This window comes from Apteryx rowi, unplaced genomic scaffold, assembly GCF_003343035.1.
Source record: "Apteryx rowi isolate R43461 unplaced genomic scaffold, aptRow1 scaffold_504, whole genome shotgun sequence".
NCBI classification, from domain to species: Eukaryota; Metazoa; Chordata; class Aves; order Apterygiformes; family Apterygidae; genus Apteryx; species Apteryx rowi.
Genome location: NW_020450766.1, coordinates 591,685 through 613,413, shown reverse-complemented (window position 1 = coordinate 613,413; position 21,729 = coordinate 591,685). Strand labels below are relative to the sequence as shown.

Genomic DNA, 21,729 nt, shown 5'->3' with positions numbered 1-21,729 from the left:
CTCACGTCTTCCCCAGTGTGGAGGTGATCCTGCAGAAAGTCTGTGCGGGCAGCTTCATTGCCATACAGGAGTTTGTCATTTGTGTTCAGCTGAGTGCTACTTTAGGTTTACAGTGCAAGTAACACTAGATGAGAGTGTCTGTGAATATGTATGGCCCAATTTTCCATAGTTCTAATTAACAGTAGCGAAAATAGTGAGGTGCTCACTGTTCCTGAATATTCCCGCCATTTACTCTCAGGCAGAAATCTCTTCTGTACAGTTGTTAGTTCATAGTGCTAAACTTCCCTTTGCCAGAGGTTCACTAGGTTTTTGTTGGTCTTCATAAACAGATGGTTGTCTCTTTGTAACACTGAAGAGATATTGTCCTGGTATAAAGTTGCAGGACTGTGGATGATGTTGTAATTTAAAGGAACAAAAAATATGGGAAGGGAGAAAAAGAGAGAATGTTACAATCGTTATGGGATTTGGAAATCCCATGCATGTTTGACATGTTGTCACTCTGAAGTGCTGGAGTATATAAATGGAGCATGTCCTTGAGAATATATATTGCTTTTACCTGCTACATGAACTCAGAAGTCATGACTGTTGTATGTTGTGGGCTGCAAAAAAGGTAGCATCTAGGTGGACACCGTGAAACTTTGCTCACTCTGTAGTCAAACTGTGCTTCTGATCCCCTAGTATATTGTCACAGTGTGGGATGGGGGGAGTTCATCTTGAGTTAGTTTTAGTTGCTCAAAACAAGTGGTCCTCTAAAATCTGTATATTTCTGGCTGCCATGACCCAATAGATACTGTAATGTTAATATTATGGCTGTCTATTACTGTTACACAGAAATCACAGTCAAAGACCAATACCACACCAAAAATGTGAATATGGAAAGTAAAAATTCTGCTCTGTAGCATAAGATTTACAATATGGGCAAGCTGTGCATGATTTCTGTACTTGTACAGAATCCTCTAGGAGCGATTAAAATACATTCTGTTTAGTTTGGTTTCTGGATAATTTTTCATTTTCTTTGTAAGTTGCTTCACTTTACACTAAACATTTGAGTAACAGACCTATAAAACAGCAGTGCACAGAAGGACTGATTTAGAGCACATTTTAGACAAAAAGTTCTTGGAGAAATTTCCCTAAAGATACTCTGGTCAGACTTGTCTTCTTTTTGTGCATGACTGTGACTCCTCTCATAGCCAACTAAAGCTGACATTTTGAGGACTAAGATTTAGACCAGGTCTTCCATGTGGTTTTGGCCATTTATGATTGTAATAAGCCCTGTACCTATGTTCTCGCTGAGAATTGTGACATTTCCTATGGCATCTCTTAAAAATGATTTCATTCTAGTCCTCTTATAAAATGAGCCCAAAGCAGCATCTTGATATAAATTATTATGGAAAACATGATAGCACATCAGAAACATACTGGGCTATGTTTTCTTCCTAATCACTGTTTTACAGGCCAGTAATATTGTTCATCCCTCTGGTCCTGAATCACTTCCAAAGAACAGGTGAAGAATTTTCTGATGTAGGAGATTTTCAAAGGTGCAAATTCACTCGGCTGCAGTGGGTGCATAAAAGCACTTCAGATGCCACCCACTTCAGCTACATCATAAGCAGATTCTCTAGCCAGCATATGGTGACCCAAAACTTCCCTATTCTGCAGATTCAGCTTGGTCCTAACCTAAATTGCACCAGAGCTGAGGACCCCATTTCTAGTGCCTCACGTCTATACAGGCAGAGAGAGGACCATGTGTTCTTCAAGGCTCATGACACTGGATCCAGTGATGGGCTGGATTCCTATGCTAGTGCTTCTTGATTTCCTATCACAAAGCTGAAAACTGCAAGGCATAGAAGCCCTTCTATACCGTACCTGGAGCCTACTTTCCACTTTAACAGCCTTGAATCTGTCAGGCTGGTGAGCCTTGAGGAGAGACATTGCTGTAGAGTCCACAGGAGGGAGTCTGCAAGCTGTGAGATCCTCGATCATGTCAGAGTACAGTTCTCAAGCTTTGTAGAACAGGAGTATCAGTGTGCGATGGATGGCATCCTGAAGGATGTATTTTATTTCAGTATCCTGTGTTTGTAAGGGTTGTTTTCAATTGTGTTCCATTCATTCTGCATTAGGCCGAAACCAGATTTGAAATATTGCTAGTTCTTGCAAACTAAAATCCTAAGTTTTCCTCAGTTGCTTGCTTCATCACTGTTTTTGCCAAGGTCAGTCCTTTGAGCTGCTTGTAAAAAAAGGTCTTAGCAGGGTCATCTCTGCCTATGAATTTTATCAGCCTCTGATTCCAGTGTACATGCTTAAGACTTTTACTTATTCAGGGCCTTAGGAATGGCATGCAATGAATGAGGAATCAGCCATTTGCTATACTGAGTTACTGCTACTTCTCTTCCCAAAGGCTTTATTATTATTAATCATTAAAATTGCTGGACTGGACCTGCAGAATGCCAGATATCTGGAAAATGTAACAGTTAGAGTTGTCTCAAGGGATAAGACTGAACTGGCCACATAGACCCTTATGGGGTCTGGCTACAGTGCAGTGGGTGTATGTGTGATTGTAGTAACGAGCTGACACAGTGTTCATGTGACTTCTGAGATGTGAAAGAGGAGGAAGTTAAAAGAAACAATGTTAATTTGACTCAAGTGAATTTGGAATCAAAACTACAGCTTTAGCTCAACAGTTTAGGACGAAATTGTTATAACGGTGTTGGTCTTCTTTGGAGCTAATCCAGGTTCACACTGATGAGAGAATTTTGCCCTGGGGCACCATATCCAGAGTTTTCTCTAGAGGAAGAGTGAATATTGCCATAGCTGTTTTTAACTGAAAACACTAGGAGAAGACATTCACAAGGAAATGAGACAGACAGCCTTCAGCTGTAGCAACAAAGATTCATGATTACTACAGATGGATGTCAATCACTGTGAGTGTGGAATCCATGACTGCTTAGTCTCAGGGCATTTGGGATGATGTATTGCTCTGCTGCTGTTATCAGTGAACCTGGATGATAACATCAACAAGCACAGCAGGAACCTAAGGAATTGTCCTTCTTCCGAATACATCCATCAGGATAAGGGCAGTGGTTCTCTATTGTCTTTTCCTTTGGATAGAGACCTGAAAGATGGTGCTAGCAAGCATCCATGCTGTTAAAGGTTGATTTTTGCAGGACTGTGAACAGGGAGACTTTTCAACTCTAGGTTTTCTCTGTCTGGGAACTGGTCTGGCCAGCTCTGTTAACTGAAGACATGATACAACTGATTAATGCCTGTTTTCCTGCTTGATTTATCTTAATGTTGATATCCAGGCTTCTGTCCTGCAGAGCAAAGACAAGGGCCCTGATGTTCTTGAGCAGCTGGGCTTGCATCCTGTAGGAAGAGTTCACTTAGAGGTGAAGGATACGTACCAGTTCATGCACTGAGGTTCATCTCTTTTTATTCTGTAGTGTCATGTTGCTGGAGGAGATTATTGACAGCTTAAACTTCTTGTACCAATTTGATGCCTCTGACTGTGTTCTTTTTCATCTGTCTAGATGGTGGTTTTGGCATAAGACACATTTTGTTGAAACTCATCTCAAAAATTATTCCTGTGAAGGAAGAGGATATTTTAATGCAGATTTTAACTGTAATTTTGACTTCACTATTGAGATAGGCAGAGAACTTGAAGGTCACTACAGACTACACTTTCACTACAGCAATGCACAGTCAAGCATGGCTAATTATCATTTCCATTCTGTCCGTAAAGTAAAGCTATTTAGCTTGAAGATAGGTTTTATAGACTGGAATGCTTTTATAATATCAGGGCAAAAATGACGGAGATGTGTTTGAGTGGGATCTGTCAAGCTATCATGTTTTCAAATGATTTTCAAATCTATCATAGATAGTGTCATTTAGAAGGAAAGATGTATTTATGTTTTTACCCTTCCACTCTGTAAACTGAACTGGTTACTAATATACACAGGGATATAATTTGAAAGGATTGCCACTAGCACGGAGAGCTCAACTTTGAACACCAGCCCTCAGAAGAAAAGATTTCAGGGTCTCATTCCCTGTCACTTCTTGTCCATTATGATTAGGCAAGGGGATTACTAAACAGAGCCAGTACCTCAGAGAGAACTGCCATAGTATGAACACAACAGGTTCCTTCATCGGATGCTTTTTTAATGCCAATTGTATTTACCCTTATGTCAGATTTGTTTGATGTTTCAGAACTTTACATGGTTGGCTTAATTTTTTAGTGTTTGAAAGATGTTCTGTGTAAGTCATTTGGGTCTCTTGCAAACAGACTGCATGGATTGGGTTAAATATATATTACATGGATAAGAAAATTGTTGGAGTGCATAAAGTAGTTTGTCCTTCCTGAGTAAAAGCAGCAGCTAGCATGTAAATGAAAAGACTTGGCTCCATGCTATCATGATCCCTAGCAGAAGCATGAGCGTCACCAAACTGCATTTGCCTAACAATGTTTGTTACTGTTATTTTTCTAGGGTGCAAGTGCTTACATTCTAAACTATTTTCTATACATTATGTGGGCTCTATGTTTTGCTTTCCTGGCAGTCTCTCTGGTCAGAGTGTTTGCTCCCTATGCTTGTGGCTCTGGAATCCCAGAGGTGAGTTTCTCTTCATGGATGAATATCCAAAACCCAAAGAAAAGATTATTTGTGGCCTTTTCCCATTCCAGGACTGTACTACAAAATAGCATAGGAACAAGTTGATTGAAGATTGTCTTTCTGACTCATCTATCTGCATTCCTTTGTCTAACCTGTCTTCATGGTACCTATCTAAATTATTCATAATAGAATATTTTCAAATGCCAGTGTGACAGTTTATGCACCCACTTCTTCATTGCTAGAGTCTGAATTAAAAATCAAAGGCTCCTGGTCATCTCTTTACAGACTCCAACCTTATGTGCCTGAGGCACATACTCACTAGAAGATTATACAGAAGTTTTCTTGGATTAAATTACTTGACCCAACTATAAAGGACAGATATATTTTAGGCTAAGATTTAAACAAAAAACAGAAACAAAGGAAAAAAAAACAGAGGGGGAGGGCTACAAAGCTAAGATTACCCAAGCAATTGAAGATGTGAGATGCCTATCATTTCAAAGTAGAGCTGTCCTTCTCCTGAACGTTGTGTTCTTGAACACAATGTCACACTGGCATGGCAACATTATGGCAGCCAAAATCTCTAGCTAATTTTTAATATTTTAAATATTGAGCCTCAGTGCATATTTAAGCTGTTAAAATGAGGAACCTTCTAATGAGGCAGCAGTTTTTCTAAGTTTTTATAATTAACTGTAAATCTAGTTTTAGAAAACAAGTTTCAGGTTTTTATGCTATTCAGTATCAGTTTTACTTGATACTTGCATGTATTTGCAAGAAATATTTTTAGTAGTATTGGCTGTTTGATGAAACCACTAAAGTGTTACTTGAACACTCTCAGTCAATTCCCTTTTTACCATAGCCAATAAAGCAGAAGCTTGGCAATCTCTGACAATACAACTCCATATCCTAGTTCAACCTTTTGCTTCTAAAAGTGGACATGAACCCTCCCTCCACCCCCCAAAACATTGTTTTCAGGTGATATACTGCATGTGAGGATAGCCTTCAATTCTAGCATGCTTCCAGGGCCTGGTTTCAAGTCTAAATCCCCCCTGCAGCCTGTGTTTAATGCTGATGCATTGTGTTTAGATACTCTCATGAAAAATTAAAAGGAAATGTGTTAAAATAAGATCTCTTGGACCTTCCCATTTTGTAATACTTGCATATTTTTATGACACAGCCATTCCAAATATTTAGAACTTTTTTCTTGTTTTAAGGAGGAGAAGTCTGTTTATTAGCTTTTTTCTGCTTTGTCTAGCTTTGTTCAGTCTAGTTTAACTCTGATCCTGTAAGCCAGGAAGATATGTAGGAGTTTCATATTTCCATTCATCTCTGCGAGACTCCTTACCGACGCAGGGGACCACCCATATTAACTGTAAAAGTGTGGTCTGCTTAACCCCTGCTCAGATATCGCTGTGGGAAATTTGCCCTACCCAAGGTTTTGTTCTCTCCGTCACTGTCTCTTTTCAAGCAAGTTCAGAGTAGAAAAGGGTTTTTTAGCTCTTCAACGTGTTCTTCCTGCTTTCCAGATAAAAACCATCTTGAGTGGGTTCATTATTAGGGGCTACCTGGGAAAGTGGACACTTTTAATCAAAACAGTCACCTTGGTTCTGGTGGTATCATCAGGCCTCAGCCTTGGGAAAGAAGGGCCGTTAGTTCATGTGGCCTGTTGCTGTGGAAACTTCTTCAGCAGCCTTTTCTCAAAGTACAGCAAGAATGAAGGAAAGAGAAGAGAGGTGAGGTTGGCTCAGATCACCTTTTATTCCCCTTTGCAGATATGCAGTTTTTCAAAAGATTCATGCCTTGTACGTAAATATTTGCTTTGTAGGTGCTTTCAGCAGCAGCAGCTGCAGGAGTTTCTGTTGCCTTTGGGGCTCCAATTGGAGGTGTACTTTTTAGTTTGGAAGAGGTAAGACCTGACAGTTCACTTGTTTCAATACAAATATTTTCAATTGGTTCCTTTTTCTAAGATTTCTCTTTATTTTTCAAATATTTTAATGCTTACTTTCTTTTAAAGCAAAAATGGTCTTTGGTTTCTAGAAATAACCAGATATTTTAGCATAACTTGGGTAAAAGAAGAGCTCTGGTCTCTTGGAAACAAATGAAATCATTCTATGTGGAAACAGTGCTGAGCTTTCTACAACTTTCAACTTGCTACCATGTGGCCCAAGCTTTTCAGTATCCATCTTATCTTCCCTATCCAACAGCTCTGATTTCAGAGTCATCAATTTTTAATTGGTTGCAGCTCCCCATCTGAAATCTGAAAATGCCTTTTCAAATACATTTGTGAATACATTCTGGCTGGCCACAACTGGTGTCCCAGATATTCCTAGTAAAGTCATATGTATAATCACAGATGAAACATGCACACATACAATGGCCTACCATGCAGAATGCTCAAGTGAACAATTAAAGGCAACACCCTCTATCACACTCAGTGAAATGTTTACTGTCTCTGCTTGGTTTTAGGTCAGTTATTACTTTCCTCTGAAAACCCTCTGGAGGTCATTTTTTGCTGCTCTTGTGGCTGCCTTCACACTGAGATCCATCAATCCTTTTGGAAACAGCCGACTGGTCCTTTTCTACGTGGAGTATCATACCCCCTGGTACATGGCGGAGCTTTTCCCTTTCATTCTGCTTGGTGTCTTTGGTGGTCTCTGGGGGACTCTGTTTATCCGGTGCAACATTGCCTGGTGCAGGAGGCGAAAAACCACCAGGCTTGGGAAATACCCAGTCCTGGAGGTTATTGTGATAACTGCTATCACCGCCATAATCGCATACCCTAACCCATACACACGGAGGAGCACCAGCGAGTTGATCTCAGAGCTCTTCAATGACTGTGGTGCCCTGGAGTCCTCACAGCTCTGTGACTATATCAATGACCCAAACATGACCCGGCCTGTGGATGACATTCCTGACAGACCTGCTGGCCCTGGAGTCTACACGGCGATGTGGCAGCTTGCCTTGGCTTTGGTGTTTAAAATTGTCATCACGATATTTACTTTTGGCATGAAGGTAAATCAGGGATTGGCATAGAGTTCACTGTGGCACTTGGTATGTAGTGCTGAAGTTGTCGCTAGCACACGGCACAAATAAATTGCTATCTGCAGCTATGGTCTATCTGACAGGGCTTGTCTGCCTCTGACCTAAACCCAGCCATGTGTGTTTGCTGTGACACCTGGTAATTCACCTGCCTGTCATCACCTTGCTCTGCATTCCCCGATCACAGCAGAGGGATGAGCCCTGGTTTTGCACCTTCCATTTACCTTCAATTCTGTTAAGTGAAAAGGATATCTGGCTGAGAATTTAAATGCACAACTGCCAACAAGCAAATTCAACATTATTCCCACTGCAACTGCCTGTCAGCTCTCTCTAAACATGCAGTATTTACATTGTTGTTTGTCTTGTTGGATTAATGTCTTAGTGTGCCTCAGGGTGGCTATGCTACGCTCTGGGAAGTAATAGCTTTGAATTTACTGATTTACATGTTTAAAACCTTAAAAATATAAAAAAATAGACATCTGAAATTATAAAAAGTTTAGCTGAAATATTCAAATTTTCAGTTTTTAAGCACTATAGCTTAGAAGAAAGAGGAAACGAGTGGGAGGACTGATGGATGTATGATTTGATTATTCTGGATTTGCAGCTTTTTCTTCCCACTCTTCTTCCTCCGCACAAATGGGTGTTGAATTTACCCAAGCTTTCAATATATAGAAAGCTGTTTGTGGCTAGTTTTATATGCCTGATTGCTGGAGCCCATTTAAACCACATATCTGTTTGTCTGCAGCTCCCATTATCTGAACATTTAGTTCTGGATCTGATTGCAGCAGATGATGTGAATTTTTTCTGAGTTATATGCTATATATAATGCCACACTCAAAGCTAAGGCAGCACATATTTTTTCTTAAGAACTGAGCTTGAATTGAGGCTCTAGAAGGCCTGTTACTGGGAAAATAGTATGAAGGTGTTGGAGTTTTGCTTTTTTTCCCTTTCTTTCCTTTTTTTCCCTTTGGGACATCCCTGATGAAGAGCTGCTTGAATGGTAGAAAGTCAGGAACAGTGACAGAATCCTGTTGATTTCCTGATCAGGGAGAATGAATAGGACCTTAAGAGCACTTGGATATTAATATTTCTGGAAGAGGATTTGAATTGAGATGCCCTTCACCACAGAATATGATCCATGCTGGGGTTGTCAGCCAGTCATTTTTATGCTTGTTTATTAGCTAAAACTTCTGAGTCTGTTTAATTGATATGTGGCCATATACGTTTAAAACTTTTCAGAAGAACTGACAGTTTCAACTGTTCTTGAAAAGAGTAGGCAAAATAATTTTACCCACCAAATCTAGAAGGCCCAACCTCACTGCATCAGCACCATTAATAATATATTGTGGGGTGGAGGAGATTGCTCGTGTTCTTACAAGCAGTAATGCCTGTGGGCCATGCTGAGGTTGGTAGTTGAGTTCTCTAGGTAGCTCAAGGTGTATTTTCAAAAAGATATACCAATCCTTTCCTCCTAAAAGCAACAAAAACTTCATACATGCTCGGCCTTTGCAACAGTTCTGAATTGTCTTCTCTGTCAAGAAATTTCTCTCCAGCTCGACAGCTGTGCTTGCCATCTAAGAGAAAATTCATTTAGACAAGGCAGAAACGGCCTGTTCTTTCATTTCTGTACTACTAATGGCTTGTGACTTGTCTGTGTAGCAGACAACAAGGTAGTGATTCATAGAGCTTCCTGGAAAATTTATAGCAAACTAAGATGAAAAAATAGCTGTTTCTGAGCAGTCAGCCTCCTTTCTCTAAATTTTTATCCTGTTTGACATTTAATTTAAAACTTGGTCTGATTTAGCTTGAAAGAGTAGTAATAAAGCTGCGAAGTACTTCGTGTGATAGAGATTCACTTCAAGATGTTATTTCCAGTTAAACTTATTCTCAAGCCCATGAGAAACACAGACAGCTCCTGAAGAGGAAGCAGTAAAGACAAACCCAGGAGCATCTTGACTTTAAAAACAGGCTATGATTCAGAATACCATTTATCTATCAAATTTAGTACAAAGCAGAGACTAGGATTCAAAATGAATTTTAAAAATGTATTAAAATTATGTAGGCTATTAATATACATGTATAGCCACACAACCTCACTCACTGCAGAAGTCTATCTCAGACCAGGGGGATCATCACTGCAGGTTAGCAAACAGCTGTGCCCTTCTGCACTAGCATTTGATAAGAAAGCTGCATTCTCTCACTACCACAAGGTTTAATTAATTAATAATCAATTAATTGCTTGATCAATAATTTCATTACCGGTCATTTTTGCCAAGGCTATCATATGTCTGTATTTTATTCAAGATCCCTTCAGGCCTTTTCATTCCCAGCATGGCTGTTGGAGCCATGGCAGGCAGGATGGTTGGGATCGGAGTAGAGCAGCTGGCGTATCACCATCATGACTGGATCATCTTCAGGAACTGGTGCAGACCTGGGGCAGACTGTGTCACGCCGGGACTTTATGCTATGGTGGGAGCGGCAGCTTGCCTGGGTACAGTACCTGCTGATCTTTGCTTCGTGCATGAATAACACCGGTATTCAGGAACCTACAAAATGTTTAAGAGAGTTTCAAGCTTGTGTTAAGTGCTATGCTGGCAGTTCTGGCGGTAACAAATACAATGAGGAAAAGCATGGGCAGCTTTCTCGAATGGTGTCCCCAGTGACCTGCCAGGTAGACAAAAGAGAAGCTTGCAGTAACCCATGTCTACTCCTGGTAATCTGCCAACACAGAAAGAAAGAAGAAGTAATACTTAGGCTACAAGTTTTCAAGGAGGAGTAGTTTTTTGTGAATTGTGACAAAATCCACTGTAGCTGGACTAAAGCTACTTCCTTGTTTAGACTGTACAGGGCACAAATTTCCAAGTTCTGGCCAAATCTTGATCTACCCAGAGGTAGAAATTCTTGGTCTTATGACCGTTCGTCACGTTCTGGTCACGTGGACTATTTTTTGGCCTTGCCCAAAATCTGATTACGCTCAGTCAATAGGATTTATTGGCTTTAACAGGCATGACTTGTTAACTTTTAAAGCAAGACCATTGAATAATACCTTGCATATCAAATTTCTAGTCATAGATGTAATGGGAATGTTGCAAGCATACCATCTGAACAAATTTTTGCCTTATCAGTTCTTTCCTAATCTATACTTGTATTTTCCACCTCCTTATGTTGTCATCAATATCATCAATAGATGATGAAAAAATAGTGGAGAGGTAAAACACGTAATTAATATAATTGGTAGATTCAAAATGAAAGATAGAGCAGAGCTGGAGGAGTTTCAGTTCCAGAATCTCTTGCTGGAAAAGTAGGATCATTTGTGAAGTCAGTTATACAGGAAGTAAGGATGGGACTTGTCTGTCTAAATTTGATATCTGTAATGTAAACATCAACATTTGTTGTGTCAATACTCTTTATAGTCAATGCAGAGAAATGAAATAGTGAAAAGGTCAGTCTCATCTGGCAATAGACATCTAAAACCAGGCAAAGGAACAGATGAATTAGGCTTTAAAGTAATTGGGCCTATTTTTCTCCAGAGATTATAAAGGCAATCTGGATGCCTGTTTTGGATGGGAACATTTGCAATAATGTAGATGCATAACAACAGGTAGGATGAATCTTACTGTCAGAAAGTACTGCACTTTCTCTTATCCATAAATGGTCTTAATGTTCCTAAAAGGAATGACACACAAAAATTTTGCTATGATATTCCAGTTCATCTGCTAGTCAGCAGTCACTTCCTCTTTTAAAATGCCCAGATCAATGTGCAGCAATTGTAACAGTATAGTGAAATATAAACCAGGATGGTCACTGATAGTTCTTAAATCCAAGACCTGTCTAGTCCAGCATTCTGTCTCAAGCAGAGACTTAGGGAAACATTGTAAGAAGTAGAGCAAGTACTGAGGGATCCTTACTCTGGTATCTGCTCTCAGCTTTTCAGAGTCAGCAGTTTAAGGAATTCCTGAGATGAAAGTTGTATCCAGATCATCATGTTAAATAACCACCGATTTAATTTTCCTGTATGCTGTTAGATTAAAAACATCTTTTAATGACCTGTTTGCTGATTTCTCCCATCTAAAATGGTGTTGTATTCTGAGGCCTAAAAATAGCAGATTTATTACATTTACCTTTTGAACAGAGGCAAAGAAATGTTACCTAATAATTCAGTGATACATACACACTTATCTGTAGTTTTATGATTATTTTATCCTTTAATGTAAACTGAAGGGGTAAGCAGATAGCTTATAAAATGAATACAAAAGGACTAGATTGAAAAATATAGCTAGGACCCTGTCTACAGCTACATCCCTAGATGGCCTCAAACCAAGTTGTATACAATTCAAACTGTATGTTATACTGGCATCAAAAAGTAGGGTTTAAGCTGTTATGCGGCTTGCAGTGGCCCTAAACTGTCCTTACATAGGATTTTGTAACCATGGCATACCCCAAAATTGGGTTTAGATTTTTATTCAGTAAGAATGATATAGCTAAGCCAACGTGAAGGCCAGCTGTCAGTGCTCCCAGCTCTGTACTCCCACCTGTACCAGCAATGGTACTTATCTTATTCTCCGAGCCATTTTAGAGGGCTAATGGCAGAATCTGGTTTTAGTTTCTTATGTATCCAGGATAATTGCGTTTTTTGCGTTTTTTCTGGTTTGACAGCTCAGTCTCTTAGCATTCATTATCTGCTTTTCAATGTTAGTATCTTTGGTTTAAGCAAGTCCATCTGATTTTTTTTTTCTGATGAAAATTGCAGCAGATGAAAAAGAAATCTCTTTCTCCAATGAACTAAGCACAAAAATACTTCACAAAGTTGAAGTGCAAAGTATCAGCATGAATAATCTTGTGCCTTTTTGAATGTAAGACACAAAAACATAAACAAGTTTCCTAATATGTACACTTAAAAAAGAGCATTGAGAGGAACTGACTGCTTTTCTTGTTGGCAGGTGGTGTTACCCGAATGACTGTCTCGCTGGTGGTGATCATGTTTGAGCTAACTGGAGGCCTGGAGTACATCGTACCTCTTATGGCTGCAGCTGTCACAAGCAAGTGGGTGGCAGATGCCTTTGGGAAAGAAGGGATCTATGAGGCTCACATTCACCTGAATGGTTACCCATTTCTGGATGTGAAGGATGAATTCACTCACCGAACCCTGGCAACGGATGTCATGAGGCCAAGGCGCGGTGAAGCTCCCCTCTCTGTTCTGACACAGGACAGCATGACTGTGGAGGATGTTGAAACATTAATCAAGGAGACTGACTACAATGGCTTTCCAGTAGTGGTTTCTAAAGACTCAGAAAGACTTATTGGATTTGCACAGAGACGAGAGCTGATTCTTGCGATAAGTGAGTAGAGAATTATCAGTGTACCTATAAGACTGATTTTGATGGGAATGAAGTAGAATGTTACTAGTATTATTCATCTTGAAGAATGGATGAATAAGAACCAAATCTACCTTTTTTCCCAAAAGTTTGGTGTGTACTAGTTGCTAGGACTCATAGTTGGAAGCTTTTCCATTGCAGCATACTACCTGGTAGGCTTTGTGGGCTTGATCTTGTTATCACTTTCAGCAGTATAATATAATTCTGCTAGAGAACAGAGAGAAACCCAACTCATATGGCCAGAAGTCTTTGTCAGAATCTGATCAAAAACTACTGCAGTGCTGAGCTTCCTGAGGTGTCCATGAGCTCTCAGTGGGAGCAAGGGCAGCTGTGAACCCTTGTCACCCTGTGACAAGGTACAAGCCCCTGCTGCCACCTGTGTTTTTTTCTATTGCAGTGTCACCATTGTCTCAGTTTTGTCAAGGAAGTGGTAGATAGCTGTCTGGTTACCTGAGAGCTCAATCCAGACCATTACTGGTCTTAACCCATCAGATCCTTTACCAGTTGGCCTGATGGCTAGGTGGGGATTGTAAAGGCTGTTGCACTGCATGAGAGCAGGTGTTCCCACCTTCTCTGTACCCAGAGCATCCAGGCCTCCAGAGGTCTGCCAGCATGGCCAAATCAACCACACAGCCTGCTCCTGATTCGGGCAGTCCTACAGTTTCAGTGGTCAGTCAGGCAGACAAGCTGCTGCCTAGCTGGGCATGGTTGCCTTACATTGCACAGAAAAGCGGAAGGTTTTCAACTGGCTCCCCAGACTGGAACATCAATACCCAAATCTTGAAGTGGAATTACTCCTCTCTGTGTGGGCCTGTTTCATTCCTGTGGTGCAGGCAGCTTTAAAAAGCTGTTGGCTCAAATGAATGAAGCTGACAAAACTCCTGAGGAAAGAAGAAAGCTGAGGAAATAAAATCCATAAACAGAAAATCAGAGGTATTTTAGAAGTTCACTTTCCTGCTCACAAAGACTTTTTGTAAAACTAGAATAAAATTTGGAAGAACAGTGTTCTTCAAAGCATGCATTTTTTAAAGAGGTGTTTATTTTAGTCTCCTGGATGTAAAGAGACTCAGTCCAAGTGATTAGACTCAAAAATTGTATTCATTTATTTAAAGGTGAGCAGCTGTTACTTGATTCCTCCCTTCTCATCCCATACCAGAAAGTCATTATTGCTGAGATACTATGTACAAGAGAAGAAAAGAAATGATAGAGTTCAGTTTTCTCCCCATAATACATTGTGCAGCTTTCTCCTCAGTAAGAAATGCTTTTCTCATTTTTTTCCTTCTGGTACATAATTCATCATTTCAATTACAGAGAAAAGAGTTTACGAACTCAATTAATTTTGCATTTAGTGTGGTAATCTAACTTATTTTACTAATATCCCACTATCACTGGTTCCTCCTTCCTCTCTCCTCCAAAAGCAAGGGGAAAAAAAAGTCTCCATAAGGGTATAATCTTCAGTGTACCAATCTCAATAGCAGAGGAGTTTAATGACACCAAGATTAAGTCCAAAGCTGCTAGCTGCAATACTCCCTTTAAACATCTGTTTTTCTCTGAGGACTATCCTTCCTTTGGCAATCGCAAAAGATGCCTCATATGGCCAAGCTAGGCCAAAAATGTGTTTCTGAAGTTTCACCAAACATGAAAAAGTCAAGAGCTGATACCACTTATAAAATAAATAGAGTTTGTATTTTATCCTGCTTTTGCTAATGATTTTCAAATGTCTTCTGTATTCCCTTGTGAGAAGTAAAAAAGTCTTAATTAGATGCATTTGGCCTGCCCTGTTTCTGGTTTGTACTCTGTGTACGCCATGTTGTGGCTGTAATACTAGCTGCCATCCTAACTTCATGGCCTTTTGAATTTACATTGCAGAGAGCCAAGTAGTGGAAAAAATGCTTGGAGTGAAGATGTGGGGCCCTTACTTTAAAAGCAGAAAGATCAGACACTGTCTGAAGTGAGTCAGAAAAGTCTGAGGAATTAAGTCTTTTGATACAGCTCATAAATGGCAACAAGGTTGAATAGGCTTTCTAAGAGGTTTGAAAAAGTCCAGTTATGCACTGATAACAAAGAAATTAATTAAAATTAAGCTCAGCCAACAGTTTTGATCAAAAGGTTTTCCTGTTGGAAAAGTGTTTCTTTGACATCCACATTTTCCAGAGGAAAATTTCAGCTCTAATTAAAAGTGTCTCTAATAGGATCTGAAGCAGAACAGAGATTTAAAATCAAAAACTTCTCTTCATAGGTAAGTTTTCCTAAAAGCCTCTGATGTCAGAGACCTTTGGTGATCCTCTTTCTCTTGTGCTGAGTATGACAGCTCCTGATCTCATTCTTATTAACTTTGTGATGAAAGGTTAATCTTTCCAGTACTTCATAATTTTAGGTGAGTATGGTTTGTGTCTTTGTGACTTAAAATCTGGATTTGGTTTCACTTCTCTAAAGACATAGTGTATGGTTCCAGTAAAGGGTACAACAAATCACTGATTTTGTACCATGCTAGCAATTTTTTGATAGTTAATCCTCTTTTACTGAAGAACAAAGTTATTTCACATTTACTGCAGAAGATGCCATTACATATATGCAGTACGTAACCAGAGAGTATTGTGAATATCCACCTGAGCTTGCTTCCTAGTTGTGTGTTCATGGAGTCGTGCTTAAGAGATGTTGGAGTTATGTCTGGAAATGGTATAGCCACATCTGCGCAGCACACTAGCTAGGGAATGAAGTCTTCTGAAAAGCAGGGTTATTGAGCTTGACTGATGCATGGGTCTGGCACAACTGTCCTGTTCTGGGCCCAAACTAGTATCTCTTCTTTTGCAGCGTTTTGTCATGCAGGATACCTGCTCACTTGGAACTAGATTTGGTACCTCTACGTGATGATGCATTGCACTATGTAGAGATACGGATAAAACTAAGAAGCCTCAGCTGTGGCTCTGTCCTCTTTGCCTCTTCAGGAGGGAAATTTCTCACGGCTTTAAATTTTTGCTAATGTCTTTAGTTCTGGATGATGTACTGTATGTGCTGATTAGTGGAGACAATCTCAATGAATTGATCTATCAGACTTTGGAAAGGAAAAGTGGCAAATGTGTGGTAGCTGATGTTGTGGAACACAAAAGCAAGTCCGTTAGAGCCAGATCATTAATTATCTTGCTAGAGATCTTGAAAATTTTTGACATTAAGTAGGTGATTGTTGTAGTGAGCAGAGAACAGACTGTCAGTTCATGTTGCTGCAGTCAGTACTATTTGGAGTTTCCTGTCATGTCAGGTATAATGCTCTGTTGATGCCCATTTCAGTAACGAAATGTGCAATGTAACAAAAGCGCATGACACACTGTGGGACTGTGTGGGATTTACTAGGCAGGCACAGACGATGACACGTGTACATCTCTATGTGACAACTTAGTGTCAAAGGCCATAACATTTTTAAGCAAAATGTCCAACCAGTAAGTTGTCATTTAATAGGCAAAAAAATGAGTCTATCCTGTCTCATAGGAGGCAATGCAAAGAGCTGCTATCAGTTACATCCTCTGAAGAAAGAGACCAACTGTGGCCCGGGGAGAGGGAGTCCAGCATCCTGCCAGGAAGTGGGACACCATCTTCCTGGAGTTCCTTCTCAGTCACAGCCAAATCAGAATCTTTCTCTGGCTCAATAAATTCTGCATTTGCAGTGCAGTGGCCCGGGGGTTATGTTGGAGAAGTACTCTAACTCCCTCGCGCTACTGACTCCTTGGATGAAGGCAATAGCTGTTCAGTCCTGTGTCAAATGCCGGTTCACATACAACTTTCTGCCTAGTTATTTCCCTTTCTGTGGTTTCCTTCTTACATACAGAGAACTAAGCACACCACAGAAATGCCTCCAGTCCCTGTAAAATGAATGACAATGCCATTTTTGATTGCTCAGAAGCCCCTTCAGGAGGATTGCCTCCTTCGATGGTTTTTCCTGAGTGTGTAGGCAGGTTAGGTGAACTTAGGTGGTCAGAATCACCCTCTGGGAATAGTTGTCTACATTTTGGGTGACATCTACTTTATATGCTTAAAGTGAGGAGAATTTGACCCCTAAAGCTCTTAAATTTGACCAGCTTCAGAGGCATCATACAAAAAGCAGAGTCTTGAACAGAATCTGCATGGCCTGTATAATGTACTTTTCCCAGTGTGGAGTCAAAAGAGCAACTTGGTTAACACAGGCTGTGAACTCTGAACTCTTGAATACGAGAGGCACATTTCACATGTGAGATATCTAATTCACTCTCCCACCAAGACAAGAGCCCTCTGCATAGATTGCTCTGTAAAGCCAGACACCGTCATCCCTTTGCTTTGCTCTTTCTGTTAAACTTTATCTGTTTTCCTTACCCACTGACTGCAAAAATCATTTGTTCTTCTATTTTACCATGACTCTAACTCCCCTATCCAATGAGACTGGATACGAACTCCACCATTTTTACGATGCCACTGAATTTGCTCAATAGTACTACATCATTCACATTTCTCTAGAGAGAGACGTTTGACTTTGGGAAGTGAAGTCATGGCTTTGGCTAATCACTGTTGTCCAGGGTCATTGCTGCCTTGGGAACAGAAATGTGGTAACTAAATGCTTGGGCCTTTTGCTTTGGTTACAGCTTCAGGAAGGAAATACCTAGCTGTCAAGGGTTTTTATCAAAGGGTGGGAGCTACCTTCAATTTGATTAATGTTACCTCTTACCACAGATCATATATCAAAGAGCAATGAAGGCATGTTCACACTTCAAAATTAGATGTGTGAATGAAAACAAGATGAGACAAAGTTAGCATCATTCCTATAAATTGCAATAGGGCTCGTAATATGTGGAGTGAGAAGGTTGGAAATCATATACCATAGTGATATTAGGTGTGAGCCGGCATGGCTTTGGTTCCAGAAATATTACAAGACAATGATCGTTAAGGGAAAAAAAATACAGCTGTAACATTTTTGGAAATCATTACTGTCTACACATTACAAGTCACAGAAGCAGATTTCTGCACGTTGATTGATGGAAATGAACTCCAAGAATATATACATATCCTTTGAGTACATCTGATTTTCTGTACCTCTCAAGAACAGAGGCAACCCATATTAATCAAAGATGTTAGTTCTAGCCATTTCCAAGAATTTATATAAAATATAGAAAAAAAAAGAGAAAGAATTAAACCTTCAGAGCCAAACACTTATACTGAGGAGAGAGAGGTTGTCTATCATTTGGAATTTCATCTCATATATTGTTAGCAACTTGTTATGTTGAATAGAAATGAGGTAAATACTGCAAAGAAAAACCACTTCAGTTCTAAGAAATATTGTGGGGGTATACTTTAAAGTGAAAGGCTTATACTGATGGTGTAAACTCCAGACATAGTGTAAAGGTTACTTCATAGGTTGATCAAGGTATGAATGATAGCTTTTGAACTCTGGAAGGTGGTCAAATAGGTACTGTTGAAACAATGTATTAAACTCATTTACTGCTAGATATTGTTCCTCCCATTACTATTTTTTTTTTTTAAGTAGGAGGCTTATTTCTTTCTGTCCTGTTAAAATCTAGATAACCAAACTTTATTTGAGGAAATGAGTGCAAAACAACAAAATTCACCCTGCATCCCAGAGAGATGTGACAGTCTAGAATAATGGCCACACAGCCCCCAGAGTCCCGGGATGTGAATTCGTCCTTTGCTAGCATCATGTTTGTAAATCCACTAACCCTGCCCAGACTTCCCCAACACCACTGAGAAGTCTGAGGATAGACACACTCCTCTGACTGGGACCAAGTTTCTGTTGTGTTTCTCACAACAGAGGAAACTTGATATAATCATTTGAATTTGAGGGAGTTTGGTTTAGTAATGTTAGTGACCACAAGGAACAGCATATTTATTCAGGAAAATATTATCACAACCAAGCAAAAGGATGTGCTTGTAAAAATATTGTTTACATTTGTTTCAGAATATATTTTTGGACTACCAACAATGTCTAAAGGAAATTCTAGGGTTTGCTCTGTAACCCCAACTCCCAATAGCTCGGCAAAGACAAAAGGCTACTACCTTTGCTTTCCAAAGGAGGATAATTTTTTATTATTATCAAGCCTGATTCACTGTCTATATTGAACTTTTTGTTGTACAGAGAATGCAAGACAGCGGCAGGATGGAGTGGTGAGCAACTCCATCGTTTATTTCACTGAAGATCCCCCAGAACTGCCACCCAATAGTCCCCATCCTCTGAAGCTGCGGCGTATTCTCAACCTGAGCCCTTTCACTGTCACTGACCACACACCAATGGAGACAGTGGTAGATATCTTCCGGAAACTTGGACTCCGGCAGTGTCTTGTCACTCGCAGTGGGTAAGTAGATGCACAAGTCAAGCACGCTTACAGAATCTCAGGAGATTTTCTTTAACATTAAGAAAAACATCACTTTTCCTGTTTAAAGCCACAAATAAACAGTAAGTAATTAATCAGCACCTCTGAGACAGTGAAGTGAATATTTTTATTTTATCTATTTTGTGGATAGAAGTACTAAGGAATGCATGCCCCATGTCTCTCCAGGACAGCAGAAGAAATCAGGGTCAGAACCAAAACTGCCCTTTCCAGTTGTCATGATTCATGCTGTTCTCCCAAATCCTTAGTGCATTGTCATTTAGATAAGATAAAGACAAATACAAAACAAACATTCTGAGTCCCTCTATATTTTGTTTTTCAGTAGAGGAAGATCTGGCAAAAAGTATTGTTTGCAAAGGATGTGCCAGTTCTTAGACATCCAGCTAGATTAGATGCTAATGAAGAGTATGATAAAGATGTCAGTGGAGGGAAACTAATCTGCTCAGCTTTATTTTCTGGAAAGCGGAAAGACATATAAATGAAAAATCTGTAAGAAAGAACTCGAGAAGAAGGGTGACAAGCATGAAATTAGAAGAGTAACAAGCCACCCTGTGTGCACTACAAAAAATATCCCCTAACTCCAGTGGGATTTAAACTATTCTGAGAGCATTGTTTACCCCAGGGTCTAGTGACAGGAACATACTTTATGATAAGATAGCAAAACCAGAACCATCATTTTCAAATGCTGAGCACTAAAATTCAGACTCCTACAAAAAAACTTTGTGCTATTCAGATATGCTCCACATCAGCTGTTACAATCAATGCAGTGTGCTCAGCTTCAAGAAAATAAGGGCCATTACTTGGGATAGAGATTTAGGTCCTGAGTTTAGGTGCTTGGGCTTGGAAATTTTTGTCTTGAGTTGTTACACTTCCATGAAAGGAAAAGTGGGATAACTATAACAATGATGATGTTCTAGAATTCAGTACCTCCTGGCTTTCAAGGATTGGAAATAAAAGCCTTCAAGGTTGAGGATTAGAAAATTTTTGGCTTTCATAGGCCTCATTTTTCTTAACAGATACAGTCCATTCAGGATCACAGTGCTAAAATTGTACTTTCTCATCAGCCTAAATGAGAAATTTTCACTCAAAGTTGAAGGAATTACAATGTCGGACAGTAAGAGTTTCAGAACATCTGTGCTTTCACTTAAGTTTGTGTATCACTAAATCACATGCTGTAGGTCAAGTCATGTTGTCTTGGTTTTGTGCTGTGGATCCTCTGCAGTCTGAGCCTAAGGAATCTCATTACTTTTTCATACGAAGTGTTATTAATTACAGCTCCTCACTCAGACATGTCCCCAACAAAAGGAGATAACAACTGAAAGTATTTCATTTATTGATCATGGCTGAAGTAGTAAAAATACATGAGGTGAGAATGCTTTTTATAAAAGATAATCATTGGGGAACAGATGGGATGGACAGTGTTACATGGAAGCACTCACAAAATATCCCTACAGCTGAACAAGAAAAAATGGATGATGTATACCATGATTGCTGACCTTTCCTTTCTTTTTCTCCTCCAGGAGGCTGCTGGGTATCATAACTAAAAAGGATGTATTAAGACATATGGCTCAAATGGCAAACCAGGACCCTGAATCTATCATGTTTAACTAGACTGACAAAGGAAGAAGAAAGAAAGTAACCTCAAAGGGATCCCTTCTAGATTAACACAAAGGCTATGTTTGGTGTTTCATTTTGTTTAAAGAGAAAATACAGTGTGGATGAGGAATGGCCCAATATACCTCTGACAGAGGGAGTGGATGCAGGATGGCACTTATTTAATGATGTAGGCAGTTTAGAAGCTCTGAGCAGCTGCAGACATCAAGCTGTGTTTCCTTAATGAGTTTCCTAACAGCTCAGTGGGTGCGTTTGTGGGTGTAAGTAAGTAAGTGATGTGGTGCTTAGAGGCAAAGAGCCAGGAGCACCAGTGGGATACATCAACATTCATAGCAACTCATGAGGCAGGTGTGAGGACTAGCAGACACTGTTTGTGTACAAGTTATTAACAGATACAAAGCTTTGTGCTCCAAACTAGAGAGTGTGTATGAGTAATGATGTCAGTTGTTTTTGTTACTGAAATCATGGCTATTTACTAGCTACTGAATTATACTGTTTTCTTGAGGAAAAAAAATCATCATCTTCATTTATTTTTGTATAAGTTAAGTAAATCAGAACTGGAGTTAAAGGAGCAAGAACACACTTCATTTCTCTTTAAAACATGTTGTTCTCTGTTTCCTGCCTTAGTCCTCTGAATTTTATACAGTTTAGCATTTCTATCAGTCAGTTTCCCTTTATTAATGTTAAAATGTGACTTATTTGTAAGGATTTATTATTTCTCTATGCAATTTT

The 21,729-nt window shown here is 39.6% G+C and overlaps 1 protein-coding gene across 1 annotated transcript in view; it reads left to right on the top strand.

Moving 5' to 3' along the window:
- CLCN4 (chloride voltage-gated channel 4) overlaps positions 1-21,065 on the top strand; it is a 38,355-nt gene extending 17,290 nt beyond the window's left edge. Inside the window, exons 5-12 of the mRNA XM_026079914.1 lie at positions 4,482-4,604; positions 6,128-6,334; positions 6,427-6,507; positions 7,068-7,613; positions 9,945-10,131; positions 12,581-12,979; positions 19,131-19,347; positions 20,904-21,065. Of these exons, the coding sequence (XP_025935699.1) occupies positions 4,482-4,604; positions 6,128-6,334; positions 6,427-6,507; positions 7,068-7,613; positions 9,945-10,131; positions 12,581-12,979; positions 19,131-19,347; positions 20,904-20,994 (1,851 nt within the window). The 3' untranslated portion in view covers positions 20,995-21,065. The remainder of the gene's footprint in view (positions 1-4,481; positions 4,605-6,127; positions 6,335-6,426; positions 6,508-7,067; positions 7,614-9,944; positions 10,132-12,580; positions 12,980-19,130; positions 19,348-20,903) is intronic.
- Positions 21,066-21,729: the final 664 nt, after the last annotated feature.